At 59.2% G+C, this 27,869-nt stretch overlaps 1 protein-coding gene across 3 annotated transcripts in view; it reads right to left on the bottom strand.

Annotated features, from left to right (window-relative positions):
* The window catches only part of SCHIP1 (schwannomin interacting protein 1), a 179,192-nt gene that overhangs the window by 19,083 nt on the left and 132,240 nt on the right, over window positions 1-27,869 (bottom strand). The window contains exon 1 of one of the 3 annotated variants that reach the window (XM_056113944.1): window positions 15,214-15,326. The exons of the other annotated variants lie outside the window; for them this stretch is intronic. Within the exon in view, the coding sequence (XP_055969919.1) occupies window positions 15,214-15,243 (30 nt within the window). The 5' untranslated portion in view covers window positions 15,244-15,326. Of the gene's footprint in view, window positions 1-15,213; window positions 15,327-27,869 lie in introns of those variants that run through there. 3 annotated transcript variants of the gene reach the window in all.

Here is a 27,869-nt window from a genome sequence, read left to right as displayed (position 1 = left end):
GGTCTCTAGCCTGGGGGTCTCTGATCTGGGAGTCTCTGACCTGGGGGTTCTCTTGCCTGGCCCGGCCCCAGCCCCCTCCTCAGACAGAGCCTGCACCCCAGGGTGGGAGGCAGATCCCCAGCTCAAGGTAGGGACAGGCACATGGTGTCACATGCCCATCAGGCTGTTACTAGGCTCTGCCCGAGCCTGTTGTGAGCCATTAGTGATCCCCTGGCCTGGTGCCATCATCGCCTGGGGCCCCATTGCCCTGGCAGCATCCTTGGGGATACAGAGAGGACTTGGGCCCCCGGGAAACGCTCTCCTCCGCCATCAGGCGCCCGGCGGGTTCTGAGCCTGACAGGGCAAGAACTGACGCTCGGGGCTTTGTCACTCACTACCTCGGGCAGGAGAGAAACTGGCACTGGCCAGGTGTCCCAAGGTCCTTCTGGAGCCACTTTCTCCCGGAAACTGTGTGCAGGGGCCGGGCTGTCAGCTCTGAGCCCCACGTCCCAACAGTCCAGGAGTCGCGTCTTTCCACCATCCCAGACTCTGAGTCGCCTTTCAGTTTGTTTGTCGGCCCTTTGTCCCCTGTCAGAGACTGGCTCGAGCAGCTGGAACCCGGCACTGTGGCCTTTTCCCTGCCCTGCTCTGATGCCTGACGGGCCCAGTGGGCATCCAGGTGGGTGCCCAGGGGAGGACCAGGACCTCACAGCCCAACTGACCAGCCTCGAAGGGGCAAGTGCACGGGGGCGGGGGGGGAGGGGGAAGGAAGTTTAGCAACTTGGTTCTCCCGGCCACCCCACGCCTCTGCTGCAGATGCAATACAGACGGACACACAGACACAGGGCAGCCAGTACAGCCGGACACAGACCCAGGCAGGTCACTGCTCAGTCGCCTTGTTCTGCGAGCACTGACTGGGTGGGAACTTGGGGGACCGAGCCGGGGGGGGGGTTGCCGTGGAGAAGCTCCCGTGGTGATGCATTTATACACCAAGTCCTTAGTGCTCAGTGGACAACAAAATGGGTTTCTCCCCTGGGAGCCGCGCCCTCACAGACCCAACAGCCTGGGTGCCCCACACTCAGGACCTTCCTCCAGGAAGCCCACCCAGGGGCGCTGCTGAACAATAGCTGTCCTCCCCCACTCCCCTCCCCCAGTCACCCAGTCCTTGATAGGACCCAGTAGCACCCACATCTAGGGCACTGTCAGGAAGCAGCTGAACCCCAGTGCACTGCCAGGACCCAGGGGTCCTCCAGCTCTGCATAAGGGTTTTAGAAATGGGGGGCTGGATCTGGGGTCAGAGGGGAAGTGCGGGGGTGGGGCAGGGACTTGGGGTCAGGAGAGAATGAACGTTAGTGGTTAAGTCCAGGAGGGAGAGAGATTGGAGAGAGAGGAGGGAGGGAGGGAGGGAGGGAGGGAAAGGAGGAAGGAGGGGCAGCTCGGCCAGGGCGTGTTCATGCACCTGCACAGTTGGCCCCGGGGGGGCGCCATGCGCCCACAAGTGCTGCTCTGGGGGAGGCGGAGGGGCACAGGCTGAGTCCCTGTGGCCAGGAGTGGCCGCGAGGGGGAGGACACGCGTGGGGGCCAGCACTGAATGACCCCAGGTTTGGGGGAACCGTCTTTCCTCCCTCCCGCTGTCCCCCAGCCTGTCTGCCCAACTTTGGGGAAGCAGCCTCAGGCCTGGTCAGCGTGGCCGTGGAGAGAGAGAGCTGCGGTTGCTGATGAGGGCCGGGGGGTTCAGGGGGTCCAGTTTCTCACAGACTCCACGTGGGGGTGAGGACTGGGTCTCTTATTTCCCTGTAAATCTTGTGTTGGGAAGTGCGTCGGTAGCACACACAGGGACGCGTCTGCACAGGGACATGAGTGCGAGTCATGACCACAGCCTCTGTCGGAGGTGCTGGTTCAGGCACACGCCCTGGAGGGTTGCAGGCCAAGAGCAAGGCCGCAGGTGGCTGCGACGGCACCTGATTCACTTGTGCCTATGGTCAATCAAAGAGCAAGAGCATCAGAGTGGAAGGAAAAACAGAACAAGAACGATTCCAATTCAGGAAAGCAATCCCGAGGGCCGGGGCTGCATTTCTGCCCCTTCCCTTCACTGGTGCCACACCAGGGCCCTGCCTGCAAACCCTCACTGCAGGCCAAGCAGCTGTCCCTGTGCCCTGCCCCCTGTGTCCCGGAAGTGGTGGCTGCCAGTCTGATGAGGTGCCACGAAACCATCCGTCCACAGAACCATCCGTCCATGGATCACCCAAAAACAGAACCATCTGTCTATGGACCACCCAACCACAGAACCATCAGTCCACGAAACCATCCATCCACAGAACCATCTGTCCATGGACCATCTGTCCACAGAACCATCTGTCCATGGACCATCCAATCACAGAACCATCCATCCACAGAGCCACCCAATCATGATACCATCCGTCCATGGAACCATCTGTCCATGGACCACCCAACCACAGAACCATCTGTCCATGGACCATCCAATCACAGAACCATCCATTCGCAGAGCCACCCAATCATGATACCATCCATCCATGGAACCATCTGTCCATGGACCACCCAACCACAGAACCATCTGTCCATGGACCATCCAATCACAGAACCATCCATCCACAGAGCCACCCAATCATGATACCATCCATCCATGGAACCATCTGTCCATGGACCACCCAACCACAGAACCATCTGTCCATGGACCATCCAATCACAGAACCATCCATCCATGGAACCACCCAATCATGATACCATCCGTCCACGGAACCATCTGTCCATGGACCACCCAACCACAGAACCATCTGTCCACAGACCATCTGTCCATGGACCACCCAACCACGGAACCATCTGTCCACGGAACCACCCAACCATGGAACCATCTGTCCAAGGGACCATCTGTCCATGGACCCACTTGTGACCTGCCTGGGCTTTTCCTTCCAGGGCACCGTTGTGGCACATGCTCACAAAACTGGCACCAGGAAGAATGATGTTCATGTTTGGGGTCCGTCCAGCAGGGCCCGGCCTTCCTCAGGGCCTTAGGCAGCCCATGGGGCTCCACAGCAGCCGGGCGAACACCAGCGTGTCTGTGGGTGCTGCAAGCAGGGCCTTGAGCTCTCCTCAGGGCACTGGGCTCTGCACCCCTCACTGTCCCTCCCTCAGCGGGGGATGCTTTCGCTCTTGCCCGGCCTGCACGTCTGTCTGGGAAAAGGGGCGGGTGGGCCCCATGAACTGCACTTGTTCTGCAGGCCTGGGGGAGGGAGTGGCTGACCCCGCATGTCCCTGCAGGAAGGGACAGCTGGGATGGGCGGCTCCAGGACCCTGCACTTCCTAGGCCAGCCGGCACGGACGACAAGAAGGCCACACGATCTATTTTAGGTATGGAAGCAGTTTCTGAGGCAGCAGCGGTTGGCAGTGGCTCTGAGAAAGCAAAGAAGTGGTTTAAGCCCCCAGCCACAGGCATAGGAGCAGCTCGGACCCCAAGGCCACCTCTCCCCACAGTCCACTCTGTCACACGCGACAGGCCACAGTGACGGTAGACTCCGGGCCGTGCTGGTCCCCACCCACCAGGGGCTCCAGGCAGGCTCCTTTTCTGCTCCCAGAGCCGTGACCGCTCCCTGACCTAGCACAAACGGCCTGGCCTCTGCTCGCGCCTGTGGCTGGACACGCGTCCACTGGGCTCCGCGCGGCCAACCCGCCCGGCTGCAGCTTCGGCTATTTTTATTCAGACCTGTCATTACCCACACTCTCCACCCAAAACAGCCCCCAGACCTACGAGTCTACTTTCTGGGGAAAAGGCAAGCCCTGGAAAAATAAATACCGGATCTGTTTGGGAAAATAAAACAAAACAAAAAATTAATCAGTAGCCAACCCAACCTCGCTCAGGAAAACTGTTTTCCATATATATATATATATATATATATATATATATTTTAAAGGCTCAAGTTAGAAAGGCTGGTCGGACTTTTGAGTAATGGTTTCGGTGGGCAGGCTGGCGATGTGTCCATCATGACGGAGAGTATTCCCTGACGGAGAGGCTGTCTCGCAGTGAATGCACAAGGGAACATTCCAGTCCCAGCCTGGGACGGTCAGTGGATGGAGGACATGGTGCCTGGCGGGTCCTGAACGTCCCCGCTCCTCCTTCTCCTCCTCCTCCTGGTGCTCGACCCTGCCGGTCCCCAGCAAGGAGCCGTCCCCCTTACCTGCTTATAATCCCCTTCCAGCTCTGGGTATTCCTGCCCGCTGACGTCACACTCTCTGCCACTGTCCAAATCCATCCTCACCCTGCCGTGCAGTGAAGAAACCTCCTCCCAGGAATTCCGAGTGGCGGCTGTGCCGGCTCCCCAGCCTGGCCCCCGCTCGCTCGCCTGCTCACGCTGCCATGCCAGTGGCCGTGCCCGTCCTGCCCCTGGGCCTGGGCTGCCGCCCTGCCCGCCACCAGGCTGTCCTCTCTAGGCACCGTGGGCTCTGCGGCTCATCTGCTGGTCACTGCCCTCCCCTGCCCCCCGGAGTCCCCTTGGCCCTGAAGCGCCTGCCTGGGTCCCTCTCACCTTCCCGCCCCTGTCCAGGGCTGAGTCTGGACAGGAGCCCGCCAGGCTCCGGGGCGGGGTGGAGAGATAAAAATAAACGCCACAGCCCAGAGTGCAGGGGCGGGGGAGCCCCGGGCCAGGCCGCCCGCCACCGAGGCGACCGGAAGGCCAGTGCAGGACACAGGTTGGTCCTGCCGCTTGTCATCAGTTCTGCAGGCAGGGAAGCAGCCCCCAGCCCCCCTCCAGCCCCTTGGGAGGAGGCTTTGTCCCTCTCCCCCGGCGACCGGCCAAGCGTGCCTCGGTGCATGGGCAAACGGCAGTCACTGCAAACATGGTGGATGTGCGGGGCTGGAGGCCAAGTACTCCTCCCCCTCACACCCCAGACCAAGCCCAAAGGGGTCCTGCCAAACTGCACCTGGGACAGGGTCAGACCACTCGGCTGCCCACTGGCCAGTCTCTGTCCACGCACATCTTCAGCATGCCAAGGGGAAAATGCTTCTCTATGAGCTCGCCTCAGTCTCTGACCCAAACACAGCCCACGTCTCCACTGTACCGGGCCCCAGAGAGAGCGGTGACAAGACGGGGTCACCTGCCTGGGCCCCAGAGAGAATAGTAACAAGACGGGGCCACCCTACCTGGTCTCAGAACAGTGACAGGACAGGGTCACCTCACCCGGGTGCCAGAGAGAACAGGGACAAGACGGGGAGACCCCATCCAGCTCAGAACTGTGACAAAGAAGGGATCACCTTATCTGGGTCCCAGAGAGAATGGTGACAAGATGGGGTCACCTCACCTGGATCCCTGAGAGAAGTGACAAGATGGGCCTCTGAGCACCCTGGCACTCAGCCACAGACACAGCAGCATCCTTCCCTGGGATGGAGGCGCTGCATGAGGGCACGCCCCTTTATCCCGATAGCTCTGCACACTTACAGTGGGAGGTGCCCCTGGAGCGGCACTGAGGACTGTTTGATTGCCCGTCTCTGGGCCATGCAGTCTGACAGTGGGGACTTGGCTCTGTGGGCCAGTGTCTTGGCAGAAGCCGCTGCACTTAGTTCTAAGGGCCAGTAGATGGTGGGCCAGTGTGTGCTGCATGGTTACTGCTACTTAGTGTGCTCAGTGTGCTGAAGGGTTACTGCAGTTACTTAGTATCCTGGTCAGTGTGTGCTAAAGGGTTACTGCGGTTACTTAGTATCCTGGTTCAGTGTATGCTGAAGGGTTACTGCAGTTACTTAGTATCCTGGTCAGTGTATGCTGAAGGGTTACTGCAGTTACTTAGTATCCTGGTCAGTGTGTGCTAAAGGGTTACTGCAGTTACTTAGTATCCTGGTTCAGTGTATGCCAAAGGGTTACTGTGGTTACTAAGTATCCTAGTCAGTGTGTGCTGAATGGTTACTGCAGTTACTTAGTATCCTGGTGAGTGTGTACTGTAGTGGTTACCGTGGTTACTTAGTATTGCGGTCAGTGTCTGCTACTGTGGTTACTGCAGTTACTTAGTATTGAGGTCAGTGTCTGCTGCAGTGGTTACTGCAGTTACTTAGTACTGTAGTCAATGTGTGCTGCAGTGGTTACTCAGTATTGTAGTCACTGTGCTGTAGCAGTTACTCAGTAATGTGTGTGCTGTAGCAGTTACTTGGTAAGGTGGGTCATTGTGTGCTGTGGCAGTTACTCAGTATCGTGGTTACTGTGCTGTAGCAGTTACTCGGCAGTGGGTCAGTGCACGCTATGGCGGTTACTGGCCTTACTGTGTCTGGGCTGGTGGTCTCTGCATTGCGCACCACAGCTGAGCCCACTTCCAATGAGCTGGGAGCTGGGTGGGTAAGGACCCTGCACGCAGCTGGGAGCCGTCAGGCAGAGGCTGGTGCAGCTTGAGGCTGGCCACCCCGCCCGGCCCCGCCCCCAGCCCTTCTGAGTCCTGAGCACAAACAGCTGTGCCCGAAGATAAGCAAACACAGTTTTCCAGAACCTGGGGCTCACAGAGTCAGGCCAGGCAGCACACAATCTCAACACCAGGCGCTGGGAGGTGGGGGTGTGCCCGGCACCCCTCCCCCGTTACACCTCCAGGAATGCAGCCCCCAAAGACATGCCCGCCCCCCCTCCCTGCCCCCCTGCGGCTCCCTCCCAACACAGTGCCGGTTTCTGATGGTTTCCGGGCTTGTCCCGAGGGGCAGGATTTCTGCTTCTCCCTTTCTCCCCCCAGACGGAGCTGGTCCCTGTCCCTCTCCCAAGAGCAGAAGGGAACGAGCCTTCCTGTGGCCCTGACTCAACTTTCCACGTCAGACCCAGCAAACCCAACCACCCAGAATCCAGCTCCGTCACAGCGGAACTACTGCCCAGAGGTCAGAAGACAGTCCGACTCGAGCGAGGACCCCCCCAGTGCACGGCAGAGGCCGAGCTCTTGGCAGACCGCAGATGCAGACTCAGGTGTGAGCACCCAGGCATGACGGCCGGACAGACGGACGGACGCCCCGCCCGCAGCTCTGTGCATGCACTCCCACTAGTGGCAGGCACGGTCTGCAGGAAGGACGCAACAACCCAAGTTTCTCAGCCGGAGAGAGAACTGGGGACCGGAAACAAAGTTCCCGCGTCCCCAACCCCAGTCGGAGCCCTGACACGGAGTGTGTCCTGACACTCGGATGCCAGAGTTCCCGGGGGGCATCCCGGAGGGACTGACACACCCCGGCTTTCTGCAGCCAGCTCCAATGGCTGACCTGTCCCCCTCACATGAGCTGACCTTTGGGTTCTGGCCAGGCCACGGCCCCCAAAAGCGCATGTTCAGAAAAGCTCGGGGACTTCTGATGCGTCAAGTGTGAGGGCACAGCCCAGAGCCCGGGAGAAAAGCTCACGCCGATGCGGTGCCTCTGGCCCACATTACCCTTGGCCGGTGGCGGCACCACCCTGAGGCCCCTTCTGGAGGCCCGGACCCAGCCCAAGGCAGGCGCGACCTTGGCTGGCCTGCAGGAGTTGGCCAGCAAGAGGTCCTGGGTCCCTGCCTATGCCTTCCAGAATGTTCTCTGGTTCACCCCCTGCCCCCACCCCAAGGCCAGAAGCTTCCCTCTGAGTAGACAGATGCTTGAGGCCACGTCTCTCAAACTGGGCACCTGGTGACAGGGAGGTTGCGGGGACAGTGGGAGTCTTGGAGATTGGGGGACACGTCCTGTATCAGCTCCAAGAAGAGACTTTCCAGGGCAGCGCTTAGTAGATTCTTTCCTAAAAAGAGGGCAGTGGGACAATTAAATCCGGGGACCATGGCTGCCTGTGCTGGGGAGAACCAGCCGGTGGGGGGACTCCCTGCTGGCCCCGTGGGGGGCGGGGACAGAGCTGGTGAACGGTAGGTGGGCCAACGGCCGGCCGTGGGGTGTGCGCCTGGCTGGCTGCTGAGCCAGGGCTTCAGAGGGAGGCGGCGCTGGCCTCTCGGTGTAGGGAGAACCATCACCATGATGGGGGGGGGGGGCGGGGGCACTCACAGACCCCGGCCTTCCTCCTTGAAAACACGAGGCCAGGGCTGGAGAGACCGGACAGGGGGATGGGCTACGTCATGCAAGGCCAGTCGGCTCCCCCTCAGACACCCTACGTGGTCCTCAGCACCCTGAGCACAGAGCCAGGAGTCAGTCCTGAGCACTGCTTGCTGGGGCTGGAGCCGGACCCCCCCCTGCATGCTGCCAAGGCCTGACATGGTGACCCCCTCCCACACCCCTCCCCAGGCTTCCTGGCACTCATCTGCTCCTGCATGAGGCCCCTGGGGTCAAGAGAGACGTGGCCTCAAGCATCTGTCTACTCAGAGGGAAGCTTCTGGCCTTGGGGTGGGGGCGGGGGGTGAACCAGAGAACATTCTGGAAGGCATAGGCAGGGACCCAGGACCTCTTGCTTGCAGGAGGCCAGCAGCGGCTGTGACCGTGGTGCTGGCGGCCACTTGGCCAGGGCCGGGAGACTGGATAAACAACAGCCCGGCCGAGGGCTCATGCACACTCTGAGCTTCAGAGAAGCTGGTTTGGTTCCCCGAGCCCCTGGCGGGCGGTGGGGGGTGGGCTGGGGAGAGGAGTGGGGGGCTGTGATGGACACAGGCAGCACTGCCCCCGCCCCAGCTCCTGAGAGAAAACTCGGACGTCTGGCACAAAGGTGTGCGTCTGAATCGTGACGCTAGTGCGGAGGACGGGGTTGTTCTGGATTTCCATGCCTGATTTTTATAGTTTTTCATTTTTATATACTTAAACTGGGCACTTCCTTCCAGGTGTCCTTTTGTGGCAAATCACATACGTTTGACTTCCAGGTTTTGGGGGCTTGAGAACAAGCCCAGACGCGCTGCCATTCAGAATTCTTGGCTTTTGGATTCTGGGTCACAACTGGTCAGACGCCCTCTGATCTGCTCTGACCAGGCAAGAAGTCTGAACCAGAGGCTTCCCACTGTTAACTATGGACACTCAGGTAAAGGGAAAAGCATGATAACCTTTCAGTATCTGTACTGTAAGTCATAACGCCCAAAGAGACGGAGGGAGGGAGGGAGGGAGGGAGGGAGAGAGGGAGAGGGAGAGAGAGAGGGAAAGTGCCTATCTTAGAGGCAGGCAGAGGTGGGGAGGGAAACTGGGACACTGGTGATGGGAAATGCACACTGGTCAAGGGGGAGACGGGTATTGGAACATTGTATGACTGAAACCCAATCATGAATCGTTTTGTAACTGTGTATCTCATGATGATTCAATTAAAAAAATTAATCAAAATAGAAAAAATGAGGGACATATTTCTCCCTCAATTAAAAAAAATAAAAAGAAAAATCTACAGGGATTAGACAGAAATTTCTTCCACCTTGGAATGCCAAGGGGCAGTTCAGTGCTGGGAAGGCCTCTGTCCCCACCCTGCAGGCATTGAGCACTGACCAGCATCCCTGGACACCCTCGGACAGCAGGAGATGCGTGCCCGGCCTGGGGCCAGCAAGCAGAGAATCTAGTTCCCTTCCGCTGTGACTCATTAAATCACCCACTTGAATCTGGTGAGGAAAGGGCTGTTTTCTGCTTCTCCCCCAGAGGATTGAAATACCATCTTGGTGCACGAGTTCCATTGGCACGCGCCCTCCCTCCCACGCCGACACCACCAGGATGCCAGCCGGCGCTTCTGGGACTGTGAGAACATTTCTATCGGCATGAACACTTGGGCCAAGAAAAAGCCAGTCTTTTGGGAGGCGGTAAAACGATCCCGCTTGATGGCGGAAAGATGTATTAAAACTTTGCAAAATTTGATAAAATGTGCAAGGTAGCTGGGGTTGAGGAACTGTCTGGCCCGGCTGCAGCTGCATTGAAAAAGCACTGCAGGGCCGTAGAGGCGTTACAGGAGCTACGGCACTGCAGGGGAGTAGAGGCGTTACAGGGGCTAAGACACTGCAAGGCTGTGGAGGTGTTACAGGGGCTAAGGCACTGCAGGGCCGTAGAGGCGTTACAGGAGCTAAGACACTGCAAGGCTGTGGAGGTGTTACAGGGGCTAAGGCACTGCAGGGAAGTTGGCGTTGCAGGGGCTAAGGCACTTGCCTTGCACTTGGCGACCCTGGTTCGACCCCCAGCACTGCATAAAGTCCCTCAGCATCACCTGGAGCTACCCCTGAGCACAGAACAGAGTAAGCCCTGAGCAGTGCTGCATGCGGCTCACAAACAAAGCAACTCCCCCACTCCCATCCGCATTCTGGGCACTGCTGGGTGAACAAGTGCTTGCTGGCCCTACACACGGCTGGCCCTGGCTCAGGCCTGGCAGCGCTTCTGGTCTCCTGACACCTCCAGGAGGGATCCAGCATGGAGAAGCAGGGGTGAGCCCCGAGCACCACTGAGCAGGGCCTGAGCCCACCCACCCCAAAGGAACAGCAGTGGGGGTCCTACTGGGGGTCCTACTGGGAGGTTCTCTGGCAAGGAGTAGGTCCAGGGGCAACCTATCCACCGAGGCAACACAGCTGGACCAGAGTGTGACCGTGTCAATGCCTTAAAGGTCCAGTGAGGGGCTGGAGCGATAGCACAGAGGGTAGGGTGTTTGCCTTGCACACGGCCAACCTGGGCTTGATTCCCAGCATCCCATATGGTCCCCTGAGCACCGCCAGGGATAATTCCTGAGCGCAGAGCCAGGAGTGACCCCTGTGCATTGCCGGGTGTAACCCAAAAAGGAAAAAAAAGGTCCAGTGACGGCTGTCCTCACTGGACACTGTCCATCCTGGGCTTGCATTTTTGTTTAGTTTCTTTTTTGGGGGGGTCACACCTGACGGTGCTCAGTCCGTGCTCTTGGCTCTGAGCTCAGGGATCGCTCCTGGCTGTGCTCGGGGACCCTGTAGGGTAGGGGGTATTGACCTGCGTTGGTTGGTCGCGTGCGAGGCAAGAGCCCTCCCCAGCGCTACACGGGTGCGACCTTAAGGCCATTTCCAGGAGCGCAGGGGGCCTGAGGGAGCATCCTGTTCCCAGCACTGACGTGGGTAGCAGGAAAAGAGACGAACACACTGAGCGTGTGTCCACACGTGCCCTTGGAGGAGGGCCCGGAGGGGAATAGGCGCAGGCTCTTGGGATGCTGCATGGGGGCCGTGCGGCTGCCTGTCGGGGCTCTGACGGGGGAGGGGGGCAGAGGAGGTGAGGAGGGGCATCCTGGGGCCTGGGGAGAGGAGCACCAGGGTGTGGAGGGACGGGCTGGTCACTCCCGTGCCTGGGAAGGGGCCGAGCTAGGGACAGGGCCGGATGAGCTGGTCACTCAGCAGGGAGGAGGGGACTGTCCTTGGGAACTTCCACGCCCCTGAGCTGGGCTTCTGGGTGAGAGCCAGGTGGAGAGAGACCCCCGCCCCCGACCGCCATGGGATATGGGGGGCTTCCTTCTACATTGGGGGAGGGGCAGGCCTTCCTTGCTGAAGTAAGTCCCGGGGGGAGAGGGGGAGAAGATCCAAAACCAATCCCCCCTCCCAAACTTCTGAGAATTTCTCAGCGCTCCTCCGGGACGGCACCGCTCCCAGCTGGGGACTCACGGCCACCTCCCGGGAGGCTTCAAGGCGCGTGAGAAGCAGTGCAAGCCAGTCCTGCAAGCGCGCGTGCGCGTGCGCGCGCACACACACACACACACACACACACACACACACAGGCACACACAGAGCAAACCCTGTTTTTACAAACACACACACAGAGCAAACCCTGTCTTTGCAAACACACACAGAAGGTAAACCCTGTTTTTGCACACACTCACACACACACACACGCATACACGAGCAAACCCTGTCTTTACAGACACACACACACACACAGAGCAAACCCTGTCTTTGTAAACACACACACACAAAGCAAACCCTGTCTTTACAAACACACACACACAGGCACACACAGAGCAAATCCTGTCTTTACAAACACCCACATTCACAGGCACATACAGAGCAAACCGTCTTTGCAAACACACACACACAGAGCAAACCCTGTCTTTGCAAACACACACACACAGAGCAAACCCTGTCTTTACAAACACACACAGAGAGCAAACCCTGTCTTTACAAACACACACACTCATAGGCACACACAGAGCAAACCCTGTCTTTGCAAATACACACGCACAAGATAAACCCTGTTTTTGCACACACTCACACACACATGCACATATAGAGCCAATCCTGTCTTTACAGACACACACACACACACACACAGGGCAAACCCTGCTTTTGCAAACACTTGCGCGTGCGTACACACACACAAACACACACACACACAGAGCATCCACCACCACCACCACCACCACCACCACTGCCCCGTGTCTCTAGAAAGAGCCCTGCAAGGCTTGATGGGGCCCTATTTCTGAGCCACGGAGATGCCAGGAAGCAGGAAGGCGCTTTCCCAGCGGCCCGAGGGGCTCCCAGCGCCTCTGGATCATGTGACACGCACACACACATGTGTAGTGCGAGGGGCTGGCGCAGGCACCCCAGTCCTGGCAAGGTCAGGAGGGAGGTCGGGGCAGGAGGGGCAGAGTCTGGCAGGGGCACACCCAGGGCTGGTCTCCCCCAAAACCCTGCAGGGCAGCACTCGCACAAAGCCGGCCAGGGCCCAGGCAACAAAATCAGAGAGGATGGGGAGCCAGGAAGGCCGGAAGGGCGCCGAGGCGGGCACTGAGCAATGACCCAGGGAGGAGCAGACGCCACAGGTGGGCTTGGCGGGGTCCTGCACAGCAGTGTAGCCCCCTGAGCGGGGACACGTTGTGAGCAACCTGCTGGCCAGCTGCTGAGCCGGGTCACTGCCCAGGCTCTCTGGTGCCCCACATGGGGTCCGAGCAGGCTGCAGGGCTGAGATGGGGGCCCTGGGCTCTGGGGGTTTGGGCTGCGGCTCTCAGGAGAACTGGATGGGGGACTTAAAAAAAATTGTTTTGTTTCCTTTTGTTTTTGGTCCGGGGCTCACTCCTGGCACAGCAGTCAGGGAGCTGGGCTGGCCAGAGCCTCACCCCTGGACATCCCTAATGGCCCTTTAAAGAGTCACTCTGGATAATGCTGGACACAGAAGAGTGTGTGTGTGTGAGTGCATGTGAGTGTGTGTAAGAGAGAGAGTGTGTGAGTGTGTGCGTGTGTGAGTGTATATGTGTGTTTAAGAGTGTGTGTGTGTTGGGGGAGGGGTAAAGGCAGGACCCGTGGGGTTGTTACTGAAAGAACCATGATGCTGATAGATGTCAACAATCTAGTGATTTGTTCCCAAGTACACACAGAACTTGGGGTGAGGGGTTTGGTCCCCGAAACCTGATTCCTAGATTCTGTTCAACTGTGGTATGCATTTAGGAAACAACCTTACAGAGAAATTCTTCCCAAACATTCTGCCCAAGGAATCTACTTCAACCCGCTGCTTTCTTACCTATAAATAAATGCCGGGGGTGGGCAGGAGAGGCCTGGGCCCAGAGAGACAGTTCAGTGGGTAGGGCGCTCGCCTTGCACGTGGCTGACCCTGATTTGATCCCCAGCACCAAATCCGGTGCTCTGAGCCCCACCAGGAGTGATCCCTGAGCACAGAGCCAGGAGTCAGCCCGGAGCACCGCTGGGTGTGGCCCAAAAGGGAAAGAAAAGAAAGAAGAATGAGGAAGGCCCCCTGGGAAAAAGGGGGAAGTTTCTGGAAGAGATCCATCGTTCACAGTGACTCTGACCTCTAGCCTGGAACCTGGGAGGGTGGGCTGGGTTGCAGGTGGACTCGGCCTGGGCTTGCCCCGGGAGCTTCAGGGCCTGGGGAGCAGACGCAGAGAGGTCCCGCTCCGAGCCCAGCCCCACGCATGGGCTCCTGGCCCTTGGCAGCTGCCCAGCTCACTTTCCAGCGGAGAGAAGCAAGGGCAACCTCCCGGCTATTAAACGCACACCAGCACGGTCAGATCCTGCAGAGGAAAATGATTTTTTTTCTTCTCCAGGAAAAGGATGTTAGCAAACTCCTCCCGGGGGCAGGGCTGGGGGTGGTGGGTGGAACTGGCTGAGCTCTGATGGCTGGGCCCAGATCTGACCTACAAAGGCGGTGAGCTCGTGTTTTCAGCCTTCCGAGGCGAGAGTGCTCGCAAGCCTTCCCAGATGGAAGCAAACCCTCCGTTCAAGGAATCTGAGCCAGCCGGACCCGGTTCCGGGGCAGAAATCCTGTGTCCAGAGGCCCAGAGGGAGAAGCTGCTGGGCACCAAGCCCCATGACTAAGCAGAGAGTGGAAATGTCGGGGTCGGGGGCCTGTACCAGCTGGGAGGCAGCGTGGGCTGGGGCAGCCTCGGCTCACACACGTAGCCCAGCAGCCTGGCTACCCTCCCTCCCACAGAGCAGCCCTGGTAACTGGGCGACGGTCTCTGGGCCGGGAATCCTCCACACGGCTCCCAGAGGCTGTTTACCCGAGCGAGGGGTCGCTCATTCCTCGCCGCCTTATTAACCCGGAGCTCAGCACTGGCCGCTGAGGAACCATCAAAATGTCGGTTAAAACTCAGGATGGCAAATGTGCACAGAGCTGAACACATCTTTTATTCTGATCGTTCATTTTCATTTTTAAAAAGTGTCCTCACCGGGAGGTCTGGGACCTTAGCGCACGTGGATGAACCATTTAATTCTTTTGATCTGGGGCCACACCCAGCAGTGCTTGGGGATCACCCTGGCTCTGCCATCAGGGAATCACACGAGGTGCCTGGGATGGAACCAGAATAGACCTGGAGCGAGCACGGAGCAAGCCATCACCTCTGCGCTCGCTCTCTGGGCCCTTACAAGCTTGGGAAATCATACGTGGGAAAAGCAGAAATCTCTGGTTTTTCAGCTGACTTCTGAAAAAATAACCATATTCTCGCAGCACAGACGGGCTGTCGGTGTCTATTCACATGATTTCCTTAAAGGCGATCCTAGAAGCCGGCTGCAAAGCCAACCCGGTCCTACGCCAGGTGCAAAGCTTATTTTTCCACGTTATCTCCGCGGAATTCCAAGCAGGGCTTCCTGCCCCTGAAACCCTCTTAAACTCGATTACAGTTTAAAGCAGCGCCTGTTATTTGCAGATGCAAAGAACATGCAAAGCAGCGGATGCCACAATCGCTGTGAAAAGGCCAGGAAACCTCCCCCCCCCCCCCCCCCTTAATGCCCCATTACTCTCCAGAAAAACCTAATTACAATTCACATGCAGTAAGCACCAGGCCGGGAGGAGCCGGCCGGCGCAACCTGCTGCTAGCGAAGGGAAGGGCCTCCTCTCCAGGGGCGGCCGGCAGCCTCGCGGCGCCCGCGCTGCCCACGTCCAGCGGGTCCTACCTGGTACGAGCAGTTCTCCTGGTGCACCATCTCCGAGCATGCTAGGGTCCCGCCGCAGGAGCGCTCAGCGAGGCTGCGCAGCGGGCACCGGCAGCATGGGCGGCGGGGAGCGCGCGGGGAGGCCGGGCGGGTCCGGGTGTGCCCAGGCGGGAGGCCGCGCCCGGGGCGGGGAGGCGCGCGGCGGGCTCACAGCACGGCGGGGCGCAGGTCGGTGCTCGCGGATGCTGCGCGCGGATGCTGCGGGCGGATGCTGTGCGCGGATGCTGCGTGAAGATGCTGCGTGCGGATGCTGCGCGCCCGCCAGCCCGCCCGCCCGCGCCCGTGCACACGGATGCGCAGAGGCACCGCCTGTGCCGGGGGCGCGCGGCGAGCAGCTCCCGAGCCGGGCGCCGCTCCAAGCCGGGCGCGCGGGGGAGGCGCCCGCACAATCAGCCAATTATATTGGAGCACAAAGGAGAGGCCCGGGCTGGGGCCGGGGTGACCTTCGGCGGCTTTACGCGGGCAGGGACGGAGGTGGGGACGGGCTCGCCCGCGATCCCGGGACGGGGGAGGCGGCCAGCACGGGCGCGCGGCGGGGAGGGGGGCAGGCTTCCCCCGGCCCCCAACCCCGGGCACCGAGTGTGAGAGAGGGAGGCCGCGGATGATTCCAGAACTGCCAACCTGCTCCCGGGATCTGGGTGGTAGAAGGCTAAAGGCTCTGATTTTTGCCGTCCTTTGAATCCGGCATATATTTTCCACCCCAGGCTACTTTTTACGTTTGTCTGTTTGTTTTGGCCACACCCGGCAGTGCTTGGAGGACCATATGGGATGTCACGAATTGAGCCACCCGCCCCCATGTAAAGCAGGCGCCTTAGCTTACCCTCCAGCCCCCCGCCCAGGCTCCCTTTAAAAGTCAACTAGAAATAAAATCCAAGTTCTTATTCCTGTAATTTTCTAACGAGCTTAGTCAAATACTCAGGCCGGTGGGGTTCATACATTCCAGGAAAATGAAAGTGAACGGTGAGATAGTTGCTTTGTTTCAAGACCCTACTGCCCAGAGCTGGACCCCACACCCCACCCTGCGCCCGCCCCCCAGCAGCTGTGAACCCGCCCCCGCCCCTCCAGGTTACAGCGCCTGAGGCCCCGGAGGGAAGCGATTCCGGACTTGCACAGAGGAAGAGAACAAGCTGGACCACACATTTTTTAGCGGGGGAGAGGGCGCGGAGGGCAGGATTGGGGGCCGCCATTTTCTGCAACATTTCAGGGCACCCTAGGATTTTCCAATTCCTGAAAAGGAACAACTGGACCTTCAAGGCTACTTTAATGACAGAAAAATCAAAACAAAATCTACAATCACCCGGAAGTCTGTCTCAGTCCTCTGTGACCACGGGCAGCGCGTCTCTATATTCCATAATAAAACGTCCAGGGCCAGAGAGGAAGCATCGGCTTCCGGCACTAGCGGGCCTCCTGCCTACCTGGGTTCCAGTCCCCCAGCAGGCCCGGGGTTGGTCCCGCCCCTGAGCACCGACCTGGGTGTGGTCCCCAAACCCCCAGGACCAACAGAGCCTGAGCAACACCTAACGCCATTCCATCACACAGCTGGATGTAAGCCAGCAAATGAAGGAGGGAGATTCTTGGAAAGCCGCTTGAACCCAGCTCAGTACGATCTCTGGAAGCTCATACAAAGACCTGCTCAGTCGTCCTTTCCCCTGACGGTGTGTGGGGGGCCGGGGAACAAACCCAGGCTCCCACCTGAGGCAGGCGCCCCGCCACAGCCCTCTACTCTCTGCGGGAAGCACGCGTCGCCTTGCTCGCTCCCGTGCTCTCCCAGCTGAAAGCACGCATCCCCTTGATTTGCCTGTGGATCAGCCACCTACTTCTACAGAGTCACTCACCGATTTCCTCTCAAAGCCGAATGAGATTTGCGTTCTCATTAACTGCTGATATATTTTAAATTGATAATTAGTTAATAATATCGTTCAGGCAAGAGAGTGACAGTTGTGTTGAAGTTTATAGTTTTGTACAAAATCACTGCATATCTTTCCCCAAATAGCCCGTGACCCTCCCCCCCAATCACCTCACCACCCCCCTGCAGTATTTGTTGATTGACAGCTATGGTGCTGGTGCTGTGTGCCCTCCATTGGCATCGCCAGGAGTTCTGGGCCCTCCAGGGCTGCTCCTGTGCCCTTTCTGTTTTGTGCAAAGGGAAACCCCCATCAGAAATGGCCTCACCCTCCTGCTTGAGGGTCAAGGAGAAGTTTTCAGCCCAGGACACACACACACACACACACACACACACGTGCGCACGCGTATGTGCGTGCGTGCACGCACAGTGCAGCCCCCCGGTGGGGTCCCCTGCACCTGTTTTCCTGGGCTTCACTCACAGGATGTGGCCCTCCAGCACTGGGAATGTGGAGAAGGGACGAGGTGAGGTAGGCCAAGGGCTTTCAGAAGTTAGACGCCTGGGGGGCGGGGGGGGGGGCGGCGGGCGCTCTGGGAGCCAGGAGTGGGCAGGGGACACGCTCCACACCCCCTCCCTGCTTCCCGGCTGCGCCATCTGCACAGGCCAGACATCGGTGACCAAGTGGCAGAGCCTGGCTACAGCAACAAGCTCAGGAAGGTTCTGGAATCCCAAGTATGCGAGGAAAAGTAGGCCAAAGCGTTTCTTTTGCAAGGCAGCAGGTTGGGTGAGATGGAAATCTCATGCCTCCCAGAGAAGGGGCAGCAGCAGCCTGCCCAGACCCGGCTTCACCTCACAGGCCCTGCTCGACCTGGGGGGGGGGGCGGGCCCTGGAGTGCTGGGGTCCCTTGGGGGCGGACTGGCCTTAGGCCTACCCCAAGGGCCACTGCCTGGGCTTCTGAGACCAACAGCCCTGGGCTGCGTTACATAAGCTCACAAAGAGATTTATCATGCATTGTTAAAAAAAAAAAAGACCTAAACACGGTCCCACACTCCCAGCTGCTGTTCCATAAATAGTGGGAGTGAGTCACGGCGGTGCGGGGAGAACAGACTTCTGACAACTGCATCCCCATCCTGTCCAGAGAAACCCTCCCGAGCAGCGCCAACAAGACCGATGGAAAAAAAAACAAGACAGAAGAGGTTCCCGGAGCGCACTCCTGTGCCGGGCTCTCACAGGCAGCCGGGTTTGCACGTGCAAGAAACCTGCAACCACACATGCTAGGGGAAAAGGCAGCTCAGATAGAGAAGGGAGCACCAAATAAAGGGTGTTGGGAGGATCCTCCCAGGGTGGGAGAAGCATGCTGAAAGTAGACTATAGATCAAACATGATTGCCACCCATTGCCTCTTTTGCAAACCACAACACCCAATAAGAGAGAGAGAAGAAAAGGGAATGCCCTGCCACAGAGGCAGGGTGGGATGGGGGGATGGGGGATGGGAGGGATACTGGGACCCATGGTAGTGGGAAATGGGCACTGGTGGAGGGATGGGTATTTGATCATTGTATAATTGAAACCCAAGCACAAAAATGTGTAAGTCTGCAACTCTACTCATGATGTCTCACTAATAAAAATTAAAAAAAAAAAAGAAACCTGCAACTAGAGACCAGCTATTGGGGCGCACTGGGGTGGCGGCCGCTCACCCACTGCCGCCGTGGCTGGTGCTGGGTCACCGGAGCCAGAAGCTACTCCAAACCCCCACTGGGTTTCACACTCATCAAAGGACGGGGCTGCAGGTTCCAAGAATCTACAGAAGCTTCTCTTGTCCACGTGCAAGTGGAGAAAAAGGAACCGAACACGGGGCCCAGCCTGAGAGCCCAAGTCCCCCACGTGCCAAACAGCAACAGAGACTCCGAGAGAGGAAGCCACGATTTCCGAGCCCACGAAGCCACGTGCTGTTGCCAGCAGGGGCTGACCCAGAGGAGATCTCTGGAAGTCGAAGTGAGGCGGCCAGGTGGCTGCCGTCGGGATCCAGGGTACATTTAAAGAACAATCGAAGGGGCTGGAGAGATAGCACAACGGGTAGGGCGTTTGCCTTGCACGCGGCTGACCCGGGTTCGATTCCCAGCATCCCACCTGGTCCCCTGAGCACCGCCAGGAGTAATTCCTGAGTAGAGCCAGGAGTAACCCCTGTGCCAGGTGTGACCCAAAAAGCAAAATAATAATAATAAAAATAAAGAACAATTGGGGCATTTCCCGATTACGGGGTGCCCCTCTTTCAGCCACCAAGCAAATGACTGTTCCTTTATTGATTTATTCTTGAGTCTCCCAAGTGGCACTTATGGGAGCCACGCCCACAGATTATTGGAGGGGGGGATTGGGCTATGCCACAGTGGTGTCAGGAACTGGAATGGGGTCAGCTGCATGCAAGGCAAGTGCCACCACCCCCTGTGCTGGCGGCAGGCACCAGAGACCCCAGCATGAGTGAGCTGGTGGTTCAATGTAAGGGTCTGAGGGTGCAGGGCTGTGGGGCTGCAGCTGTCGGTGTGCGAGACCAGTGCTGGTGGGATCCACTGGGGGGTTGACTGCATATGTCAAACTCCCCCAGTCATCTCTCCCTCCAGCCCCTAGGCCGTGCCTATAATTGCAGAGGAGAATTTTTTTTTTAATGGTGGGAATTGCAATCAAGTAAGGGTGTCTGGTTTAGTTCTGACTGTAAATCTAGCAGGAAAAAGTAACAACCATTGGCCCTTTGAGCAGAATCTCAAGACAGTGTCCAGTGGCGTCCAGGGCTGCCCAGGAAGGCCCAGGGAAATTCCTGACACAAGCCATCTGACTTGAGAAAGATTTTTCCTGCACGCCCAAACTGCAGCTCCTATGCTGAGGGTCTGTGCCTCTCGCTGGGTTGCAAATCTTGCCTGGGGAGAACAGCCAAGCTGCTCGGAGCTCTGGTGGGCACTGGGCAGGCTCAGAGCTGACGGGAGCTGCGGGCGGCAGGTGGCAGCACACTGGGAAACAGCGAATGCGGCGGATGCAGGGAGGATGGACGGGGCCAGGCAGATTTGGGCAGAGGCAGCCGAGGGAAGCGTGGTGGTGTGTAATCGGGTCACCCACTAAAACACTTGCAGGTTGAAGGCGTTTGGGGTGGGAACTGAGCTGGGAGCAGAAGCTGGGCTGGGAGCCGTGTCCTCAGGACTGTGGAGGTGGGAGTGGTAGAGGCCGGCGGGAACGGCCCAGGGGCTTGGTCACGGCCGCCGCACACGGGGGTCCTGGGATGAGCCGCTGGAGGACACAGCCTGTAGGCTGGGACCTGAACGCACGTGAACCTGGTGGTGGTCACTAAGAGGACTCGAACCACACCACAGTGACTGTGGATGGAGGTAAGGGGTGGCTAAGGCTTCCAGAGGAGGCTGAGAGCCCTCAGTGGTCCCCGGGCACTTCCCGGGGGCGGTGCCAGCACCCCAGGGAGCAGCGTCCCTGGTGCTATCCTGGAGTCGGCACCTTTGCAGCCCACTTGGCCTTGCCTGGCCTGACCACGGCCACCCTCCAAAGCTCCCAGCACAGCAGACCCGGCGACAGACACGTCCTCACGGCACCCCGAGGGGTCCGCGACGTGCTCCCGCTCCTCTCTAAACGCGAGGCTGAGTCCTGGCGGGCAGGACCTGAGCAGGACCCAATGACAGGCCTCGGGCCAGGCCGGCAGGTGGGCGGCGGGGTCTGTCTGCCCGGTCAGTGACGGGCAGCCTGGTGGGGGTGAGGGGTGGGCGAGGGGTGCCCCCGCCCCGGGGGCGGCGTGACAGGGCCTGGAGCGACAGCCTGGCTGTGACAGCTGCTCCAGGCGAGCTGGCGCCGCGTGGGAAGGAGCACGGATCCGGCCCCCCCCACCGCCGGCTGGTGACACCACCCCCTTACCCCTACCAGACGGGAGAGGCTGCAGAAGCGAGGCAGGGTGTGGGCACAGGACCGCCCCCCCATCCGTGTCCCGATGCCCGCTGGGAGGTGGCAGCCGAGGGGGCACTCCTGGGCAGTGAGCCAGGGCCCGGGGACGCGGGGATGCCCACCAGGCCTGTTGGAGGGACGGTCCCCGGGGAACTAGGCTCGGCTCCGAGATGGAGGCCAGGGGCGGGCTGTGTCCACAGCCCCTTGCTACACCGAGCAGCTCCAGGCCACGTCCGAGGTCCAGCGCCAGGCTGCTCCCTGGGGCTGACACTTGGTTGGTTCTATGGCGCTGGGGAACGACCCCAGGCCTCAGGCGCGTGGGGGGAGCAGCACTGAGCAGCTCCGCAAGCGTCTACCTTAGCAACAGACGTGTTGGCTGGGGGGCCGGAGCAAGCAGAAGGGGGTGGCACTGACAAGGTGGGGGGACACGAAGACCGAAGCAGAGAGAGAGCAGGAGAGAGAAGGTGATGGGAGGGAGAGACAGAGAGAGAGAGAGACAGAGACAGAGAGAGACGAAGAGAGAAGGAGACAGAGAGACAGAGAGTACGAGAGCGAGGGAGAGTGTGTGTGTATGTGACTGTGTGTGAGTATGTGTATGTATGTATATGTCTGCGTGAGTGTGTGTACTGTGAGTACGTGTGTGTGTACGTGTGTTTGTGAATGTGTGTGTACGTGAGTGAGTGTGTGTATGGGAGTGTGTGTGTGTCTGACTGTGAGAGTGTGTGTCTGAGTGTGAGTCTGAGTGTGTGTGTGTGTTAGTGAGTGAATGTATGAGTGTGTGTGTGAGTATGTGAGTGTGAGTGTGTGTGTGTGTGTGTGTGTGTGTGTGTGTGTGACAGCTGGTGGCCTCTCAGGCTCTGCAGCCCACAGTGCCGGATGCAGCACAAAGGTCGCCAGGCGGCAATGGTGTTAGGGAGCACACAGGTCCCGTGTGGAGGCCAGCGGGGAGAGTGTGCGAGAAGCCTGCCAGGACTTGGGGGGCCGGGGGCCTCAGTGGTGCTGATGGGTTTGGGTCGGGGGGCTGTGACGGCGGCGGGCGGCAACTGCATGAGTGTCGCGCAGGACAGAGCTCCCAGGAAGCGGTCAGGGAAGTAAATGGTCAGCGGGGCTGCCTGACAGGCCGACGAGGTGGGAGGGCGGGGCAGGTTTGGGTGCGGGGAGCGAGCTGAGGGTCCGGAGGCCTTGGGAAGCCGGCAACCAGCACCAGATGCGGCTGAAAGCGAAGGAGAATGACTGGGGTTGGGGGAGGGGAACACCCTCGGTGCAAGGGGGACACTCTGTTCGACCCCAGAAGGCAGCTGTCCAAGAGTCATTTTTGTCTCTGTGAGGGGCGGAAGGCCGAAAAGTGCAGGCATGAGTGACGGGGCAGCTCCTCCCTCGTCCAGGGAGCGGCATCCAGGGAGTGTGCAGTTGCCACCCGGGCTGCGACGGGGAGGCCGGACAGTCGGGCCCGTGTCGGAAAGCCCAAACAGCTCCATCCTGGACAGTCCGGCTCAGGCCGTAGACAGGCCGGCGGAAGGCTCCGGCGGGCAGCCCCGAGGTGGGCTTGGCATCCGCTCGGGGCCCGTGTCTGCCCAGCACGGCTCCCCCCGTCCCTCCCCATGCCCCTTGCCCAGGCCTACAGGCAGTTTTCCCGCAAAGGCCCCAAGTCGCTCCATCTCATCTGTGACGACATTCCGGACTGCCGCCATGCCTCAGACGTCTTAGTGTCCAGTTTGGTTCCTTGGGGACGCGAGATGACGGGCTCACAGCTCCAACGCAGGGCGCATGAGTCCGTGCCCACATGCAGACGAGAGGGGCCAGGCCAGGGGGCTGGCCTCGGACACAGAGCTGACGGGGCAGGGCGACACCTGGTGGCGAACCGCACATTCATTCCCTGTTGGAGGGCAGAGCGGGGGAGACAGACGGGCGGGCGAAGGCGAGGGCGAGGGCGAGGGCGAGGGAGAGGGTGGGGGAACTGAGCCCAGCGAGAGGGAGTGGAGTGAGTGGGAGGGTGTGGGGTGAGCCTGAGGCTGGGGGGTCAGGAACAAGGAGGACAGGGTGCGGGTGTGGGTGTGAGTGTGGGGTGAGGGATGAAGTTGTGGGGAGTGTGGTGTGAACGCGTGGCTAGGGTGTGAGGTGAGTGTGTGCCTGTGGGATCAGTGTGTCGTGTGAGATGAGGTGTGACCCAAGTGTGTGTGGGGGGAGAGGTGGTGTGTGGGTGTGGGGTGAGCGTGGTGCGGGGTGTGGGTGTGAGGCGAGTGTGGTCCGGGGTGTGGGCTGTGTGGGTGTGGAGCGTTGCTGGGTGGCCCGAGTCTCGCTGGCAGACACACGAACGTCACTTACAGGGTGGGGTCCCGGGGGTGTCTGTTCCCAGAGGGCTGCACTTGGTGAAATGTGACCTCTCATGGACAACCTCAGGCCAAGCGGGGCGGAAGGACAAGGGGCTGTGACTGACTGGCTGTGGCACAGACCCCTCAGGCTCCCTGGGCAGGGGACAGCAGCTGTCCCAGAGCTCTGAGGCCCGAGTGGGCAGCCCTGTCCCATCTCGGCAGGGATGGCATATGGGGTGCCATCCTCCTGCTCCCCAAGGGACACCGAAGCCCAGCACAACCCCAGCAGAGCAGACCCTGGGCGCTTCCTGGGCCCGTGGGGTCCTCGTCCCTTCCTGTCCCACACACTGGCAGGGCACTTGGGCCCACACACGGGCTGTGGACGGTCTCGCTGTGGCCGCGTAGGTACTGGCGCGGCTCCTCACCCAGGGCGGCGGCCGAGATTTACAGGGGACTGTGGCGGCCACTGAACAACTCTGGGTCCTTATCTGAGGTGCGGGGCAGGGGCTCCCGACATGACTGTGACCTCAGCCCCCGCCAGGGGCCTGCGGCATGAACCCGCCCTGCAGCCCGCCCTCTCGGAGCCTTGGCCCGGGGCCCCTGTCCTCCCAGAGCCTCCAGCAGGGAGGAAATGGAAATAATCTTTTTTTTTTTTTAAGCCAGGAACAAAACTGTTCATTTCACAGAAAACCACCATCTAGTCAAGACGCTGCTCTCTCTCCCAGTGACAGACAATTTCATGGCACAAGGACCAGCTCCTTGGTGAAACAGACCTCGCAAACGCTTACTGTCCATCAGGAAGACAGCACTGTTTCTGGAAAGCATCGATTAGATGCAGAGAGAGAGAGAGAGAGAGAGAGAGAGACAGACAGACAGACAGACAGACAGAGAGCAAAAGAGAGAGAGAGAGAGCACAATTAGATGCAGTATGACAGAGACAGAGACAGGAAGGGAAGGAGGGAGAGAGAGAGGGAGGGAGAGAGAGGGAGAGAGGGAGGAAGGGAAGGAGAGAGAGGGAAAGAGAAAGGGAGGTGGGAGAGAGAGAGGGAAAGAGTGGGAGAGAGGGAGGGAGAGGGATGAAGGAGGGGCAGGGGGATCATGTCTCCTGTGGTCTTGCCACACGGTTGAGGAACTTACAGTGACCAGCCCTTACTGATTCTACTTTCTTTTTCTCTGTTATTTTTGGGCCACACCCGGCGGTGCTCAGGGCTGACTCCTGGCTCTGTGCTCAGGGATCACTCCTGGTGGGCTTGGGGGACCATATGGGGTGCCAGGGATAGGACTCAGGCCAGCTGCATGCAAGGCAAGTGCCCGCCCCATTGTACTATCACTCCTGCCTCCTTATTCCAGTTTCTTTATGGACACAACTAAACCTCACTGTGTACCTGCTGAAGTCTGAAGTGAGCGAGTAGACATTATCCTCTAACACATGGTTCTTTTTGTTTGTTCTTTTGTATTGCCATAAAAAATGGAAGTCGGGATCGGCAGTACCGTCCCTTCATATATTCAAGTCTCTTAAATGTGTAAATGTGTCAGTTTAATGACAGTGGACTTCGGTTATGTATGACTCAGTTTCCCCAGTGAGGTGATCAGACGAACCTCAGCAACATTCTCTGGCGGGTAACATCAGGTGTTACAACCGTATCAGGTCCCTCCTTATTTTCATTAAAAACTTCTTTTTTTTTTTATTTTTTTTTTGCTTTTTGGGTCACACCCAGCCGATGCTCAGGGGTTACCCTTGGCTCTGCACTCAGGAATCTCTCCTGGCGGTGCTCAGGGGACCATATGGGATGCTGGGAATCAAACCCAGGTCGGCCGCGTGCAAGGCAAACGCCCTACCCACTGTGCTATTGCTCCAGCCCCTAAAAACTTAAAAAAAAAATCTACTAAAGATGCTGGCCAGAGCGGTAGCATAATGGGTAGGGTGTTTGCTTTGCACGCAGCTGACCTGGGTTCAATTCCTCCACCCCTCTCGGAGAACCCGGCAAGCTACCGAGAGTATTCCACCCACACGGCAGAGCCTGGCAAGCTCCCCATGGCGTATTCGATATGCCAAACACAGTAACAAGTCTCACAATGGAGACGTTACTGGTGCCCACCCAAGCAAATCGATGAACAACGGGAGGACAGACAGACAGACTAAAGAGGCCAGTGATGGTGATAAAGCGACAGTCAGGACACAGCGTTAAGGAAATTTAGGGACCTAGCAGGCACATACAGACAAAGGAGTAGTATTGACCAAATAGTAGTATTAACCAATTTTTTTTATTCTGTCAGAAGAGAATGCCAGACCCTCATTTTAGAAAGCAAAATATGGAGCTGGAGCAATAGCAAAGCGGGTAGGGTGTTTGCCTTGCACGCGGTTGACCCGGGTTCGATTCTCCGAGCACCGCCAGGGGTGATTCCTGAGTGCATCGCCGGGTGTGACCCAAAAAGCAAAAAAAATAAATAAATAAAATAAAAAGCAAAATATTTAAGCCTTAAGCAGAGGCACAGAAACGTATTCCACTCAGGCGGGGAGAGGGCGTGGCGTGGAGGGCACTTGCCTTGCACACGTCTCCCCGGGCTCCATTCCTGCAGTGCCCAGTGGCCCCTTTCTGTGGTCCTCGGGGGCTCAGGACAGAACGGAGACTGGCCCCTGGGGACAGGCCGGGAGACACCAGCTCCTCCGCCCGTCTCTCCCCAGACGAGTCTCACCCGAGTCACAGGGTCCCTGGGTTTGGCACCTGGCTTTGTTGCCGGTTTTGCTGTGGGGAGCGCTGGGAGTCAGCCTGGCCTCACACACGCCCGTTTAAGCTGTGTCCGGAGCGAGGCACCTTGTCTGAGGGTGTGGGACGCCGGAGCGAGTGGCCTGAGCGTCACCCGCCTCCTCCCGGTACGCGCACAGCTGGCCACCTGGGCCTGCAGGATGCCCTGGATCTTGGGCTCCGTCCTGGTGCTGAGGATGTAGCGAGGGGCCGTGGGGAGCACAGCCCGCGCCTGCTCAGCCCCCTCCTCTCCATGAGCTCTTTCCACTTGAGCTCTGAAGCCCAGAGAAAGTTTGGAGCTTCTCCTATTTTTTTTGGGTTTTGTTTTGCTTTTTTGGGTCACACCCGGCGATGCACAGAGGTTACTCCTGGCTCTGCACTCAGGAGTTACTCCTGGCGGTGCTCGGGGGACCATATGGGATGCTGGGAATCGAACCCAGGTTGGCCGCGTGCAAGGCAAACGCCCTACCCGCTGTGCTATCGCTCCGCCCCTCAGAGAAACTTCTATGGCGGGTCAGAATTCAAACTCGAGTCTGCACCCTGAGCAGAGCCTGACCTCCCTCCCCGAGCATGGCTGGGCAGCACACTTGCAGGGGCCAGCACTTGCAGCCCACCCACCTGGAGAGCACCGCTGCATGGGGAGCACTTCTGCCCGGGAACGCTACTGCATGAGCAGGACTGATGCATGGGAGCACTAATGCATGGGAGCACTGCTGCCTGGGAGCATCCCTGCACGGGGCACATTGCTGCCTGGGAACACCCCTGCATGGGGAGCACTGCTGCACGGTAGCACCTCTTCATGGGAGCACCTCTTCATGGGGAGCAGTTTGGTGGAGCACCCCCGCATGGGGAGCACTGCTGCATGGGAGCATCCCTGCAGGGGGAGCACAGCTGGATGTAGCATCCCTGTATGGGGAGCACTGCTGCATGGGAGCATCTCTGCTCAGGGGTGAAGCTACACGGGAGTACAGTGTCGGGCACACCTGCACGGGCTCAGCCATCTCCAGCACCCACCCCCCACCCCCCACCACGCTGGCCCCTGAGCTCAGACAAGGAATGCGGGCCATGAGCCTGCCCCATCCCAAACGTGCAGCTCCCATGGGAGATAATGAGCCACACTGTTCCCGTGGCATAGGAGACCCCGAGAGATCCAGGGGGGAGCTGGACAACCACTTCCTGTTTCTCGACTGTCCTTGGCTGGGCGCCTGGGGGAGAGCAGGCTGGACTCTTCAGCAGAGGCAGGAAAGGAGTGGGGACAGGGGAGCAGCCAGCCGCGAGCCCCCCCAGCCCATGACGGGGGCGCAAGACAGCATGCCCAGAGAGGGCGTGAACCTTGCTCCAGGGGACAGGGCAGGAGGGGGCGGCAGGATGAGGCCCTGCCTGCGGGGACCCACAGCAGCCTGGGCGCTGCTGGGCAAGGGCGCCCCCTGGTGGTCAGACCTGCATTATTCCTGTGTCTGTTCACCCTCGAGGATCTCTGAGGCCGGGTCACTCTTGGGGGTGCTCAAGCTTGGAGGCACTCGAGGGCCATGTGGAGTCGGGGGTCCAACCACCACTGACACCACTCGCCCAGCCCTCAGCGGGAGAGAGCGGGGCACAGAGTGAGGAGCCGCCTTTTCGAGCTGGCTGTCTCCTGGTGTCTTTCTGCCACGGTGGCGCTCACTGGAGGCCTCAGCCTCATCGGTGGCAGGCGGGAGGGGGGTGGGGAGGGAGACCGGGGAGGGCCTCTTGCTCTGACCACGACCCCCTGAAAATAATTGGGGGCCACTCTCGGGACGCTCA

Source organism: Sorex fumeus, unplaced genomic scaffold, assembly GCF_029834395.1.
Source record: "Sorex fumeus unplaced genomic scaffold, SorFum_2.1 ptg000024l, whole genome shotgun sequence".
Taxonomy (NCBI): domain Eukaryota; kingdom Metazoa; phylum Chordata; class Mammalia; order Eulipotyphla; family Soricidae; genus Sorex; species Sorex fumeus.
The sequence above is the reverse complement of the archived record's forward strand: the minus strand, read 5'-3'. Positions and strand labels throughout refer to the sequence as shown.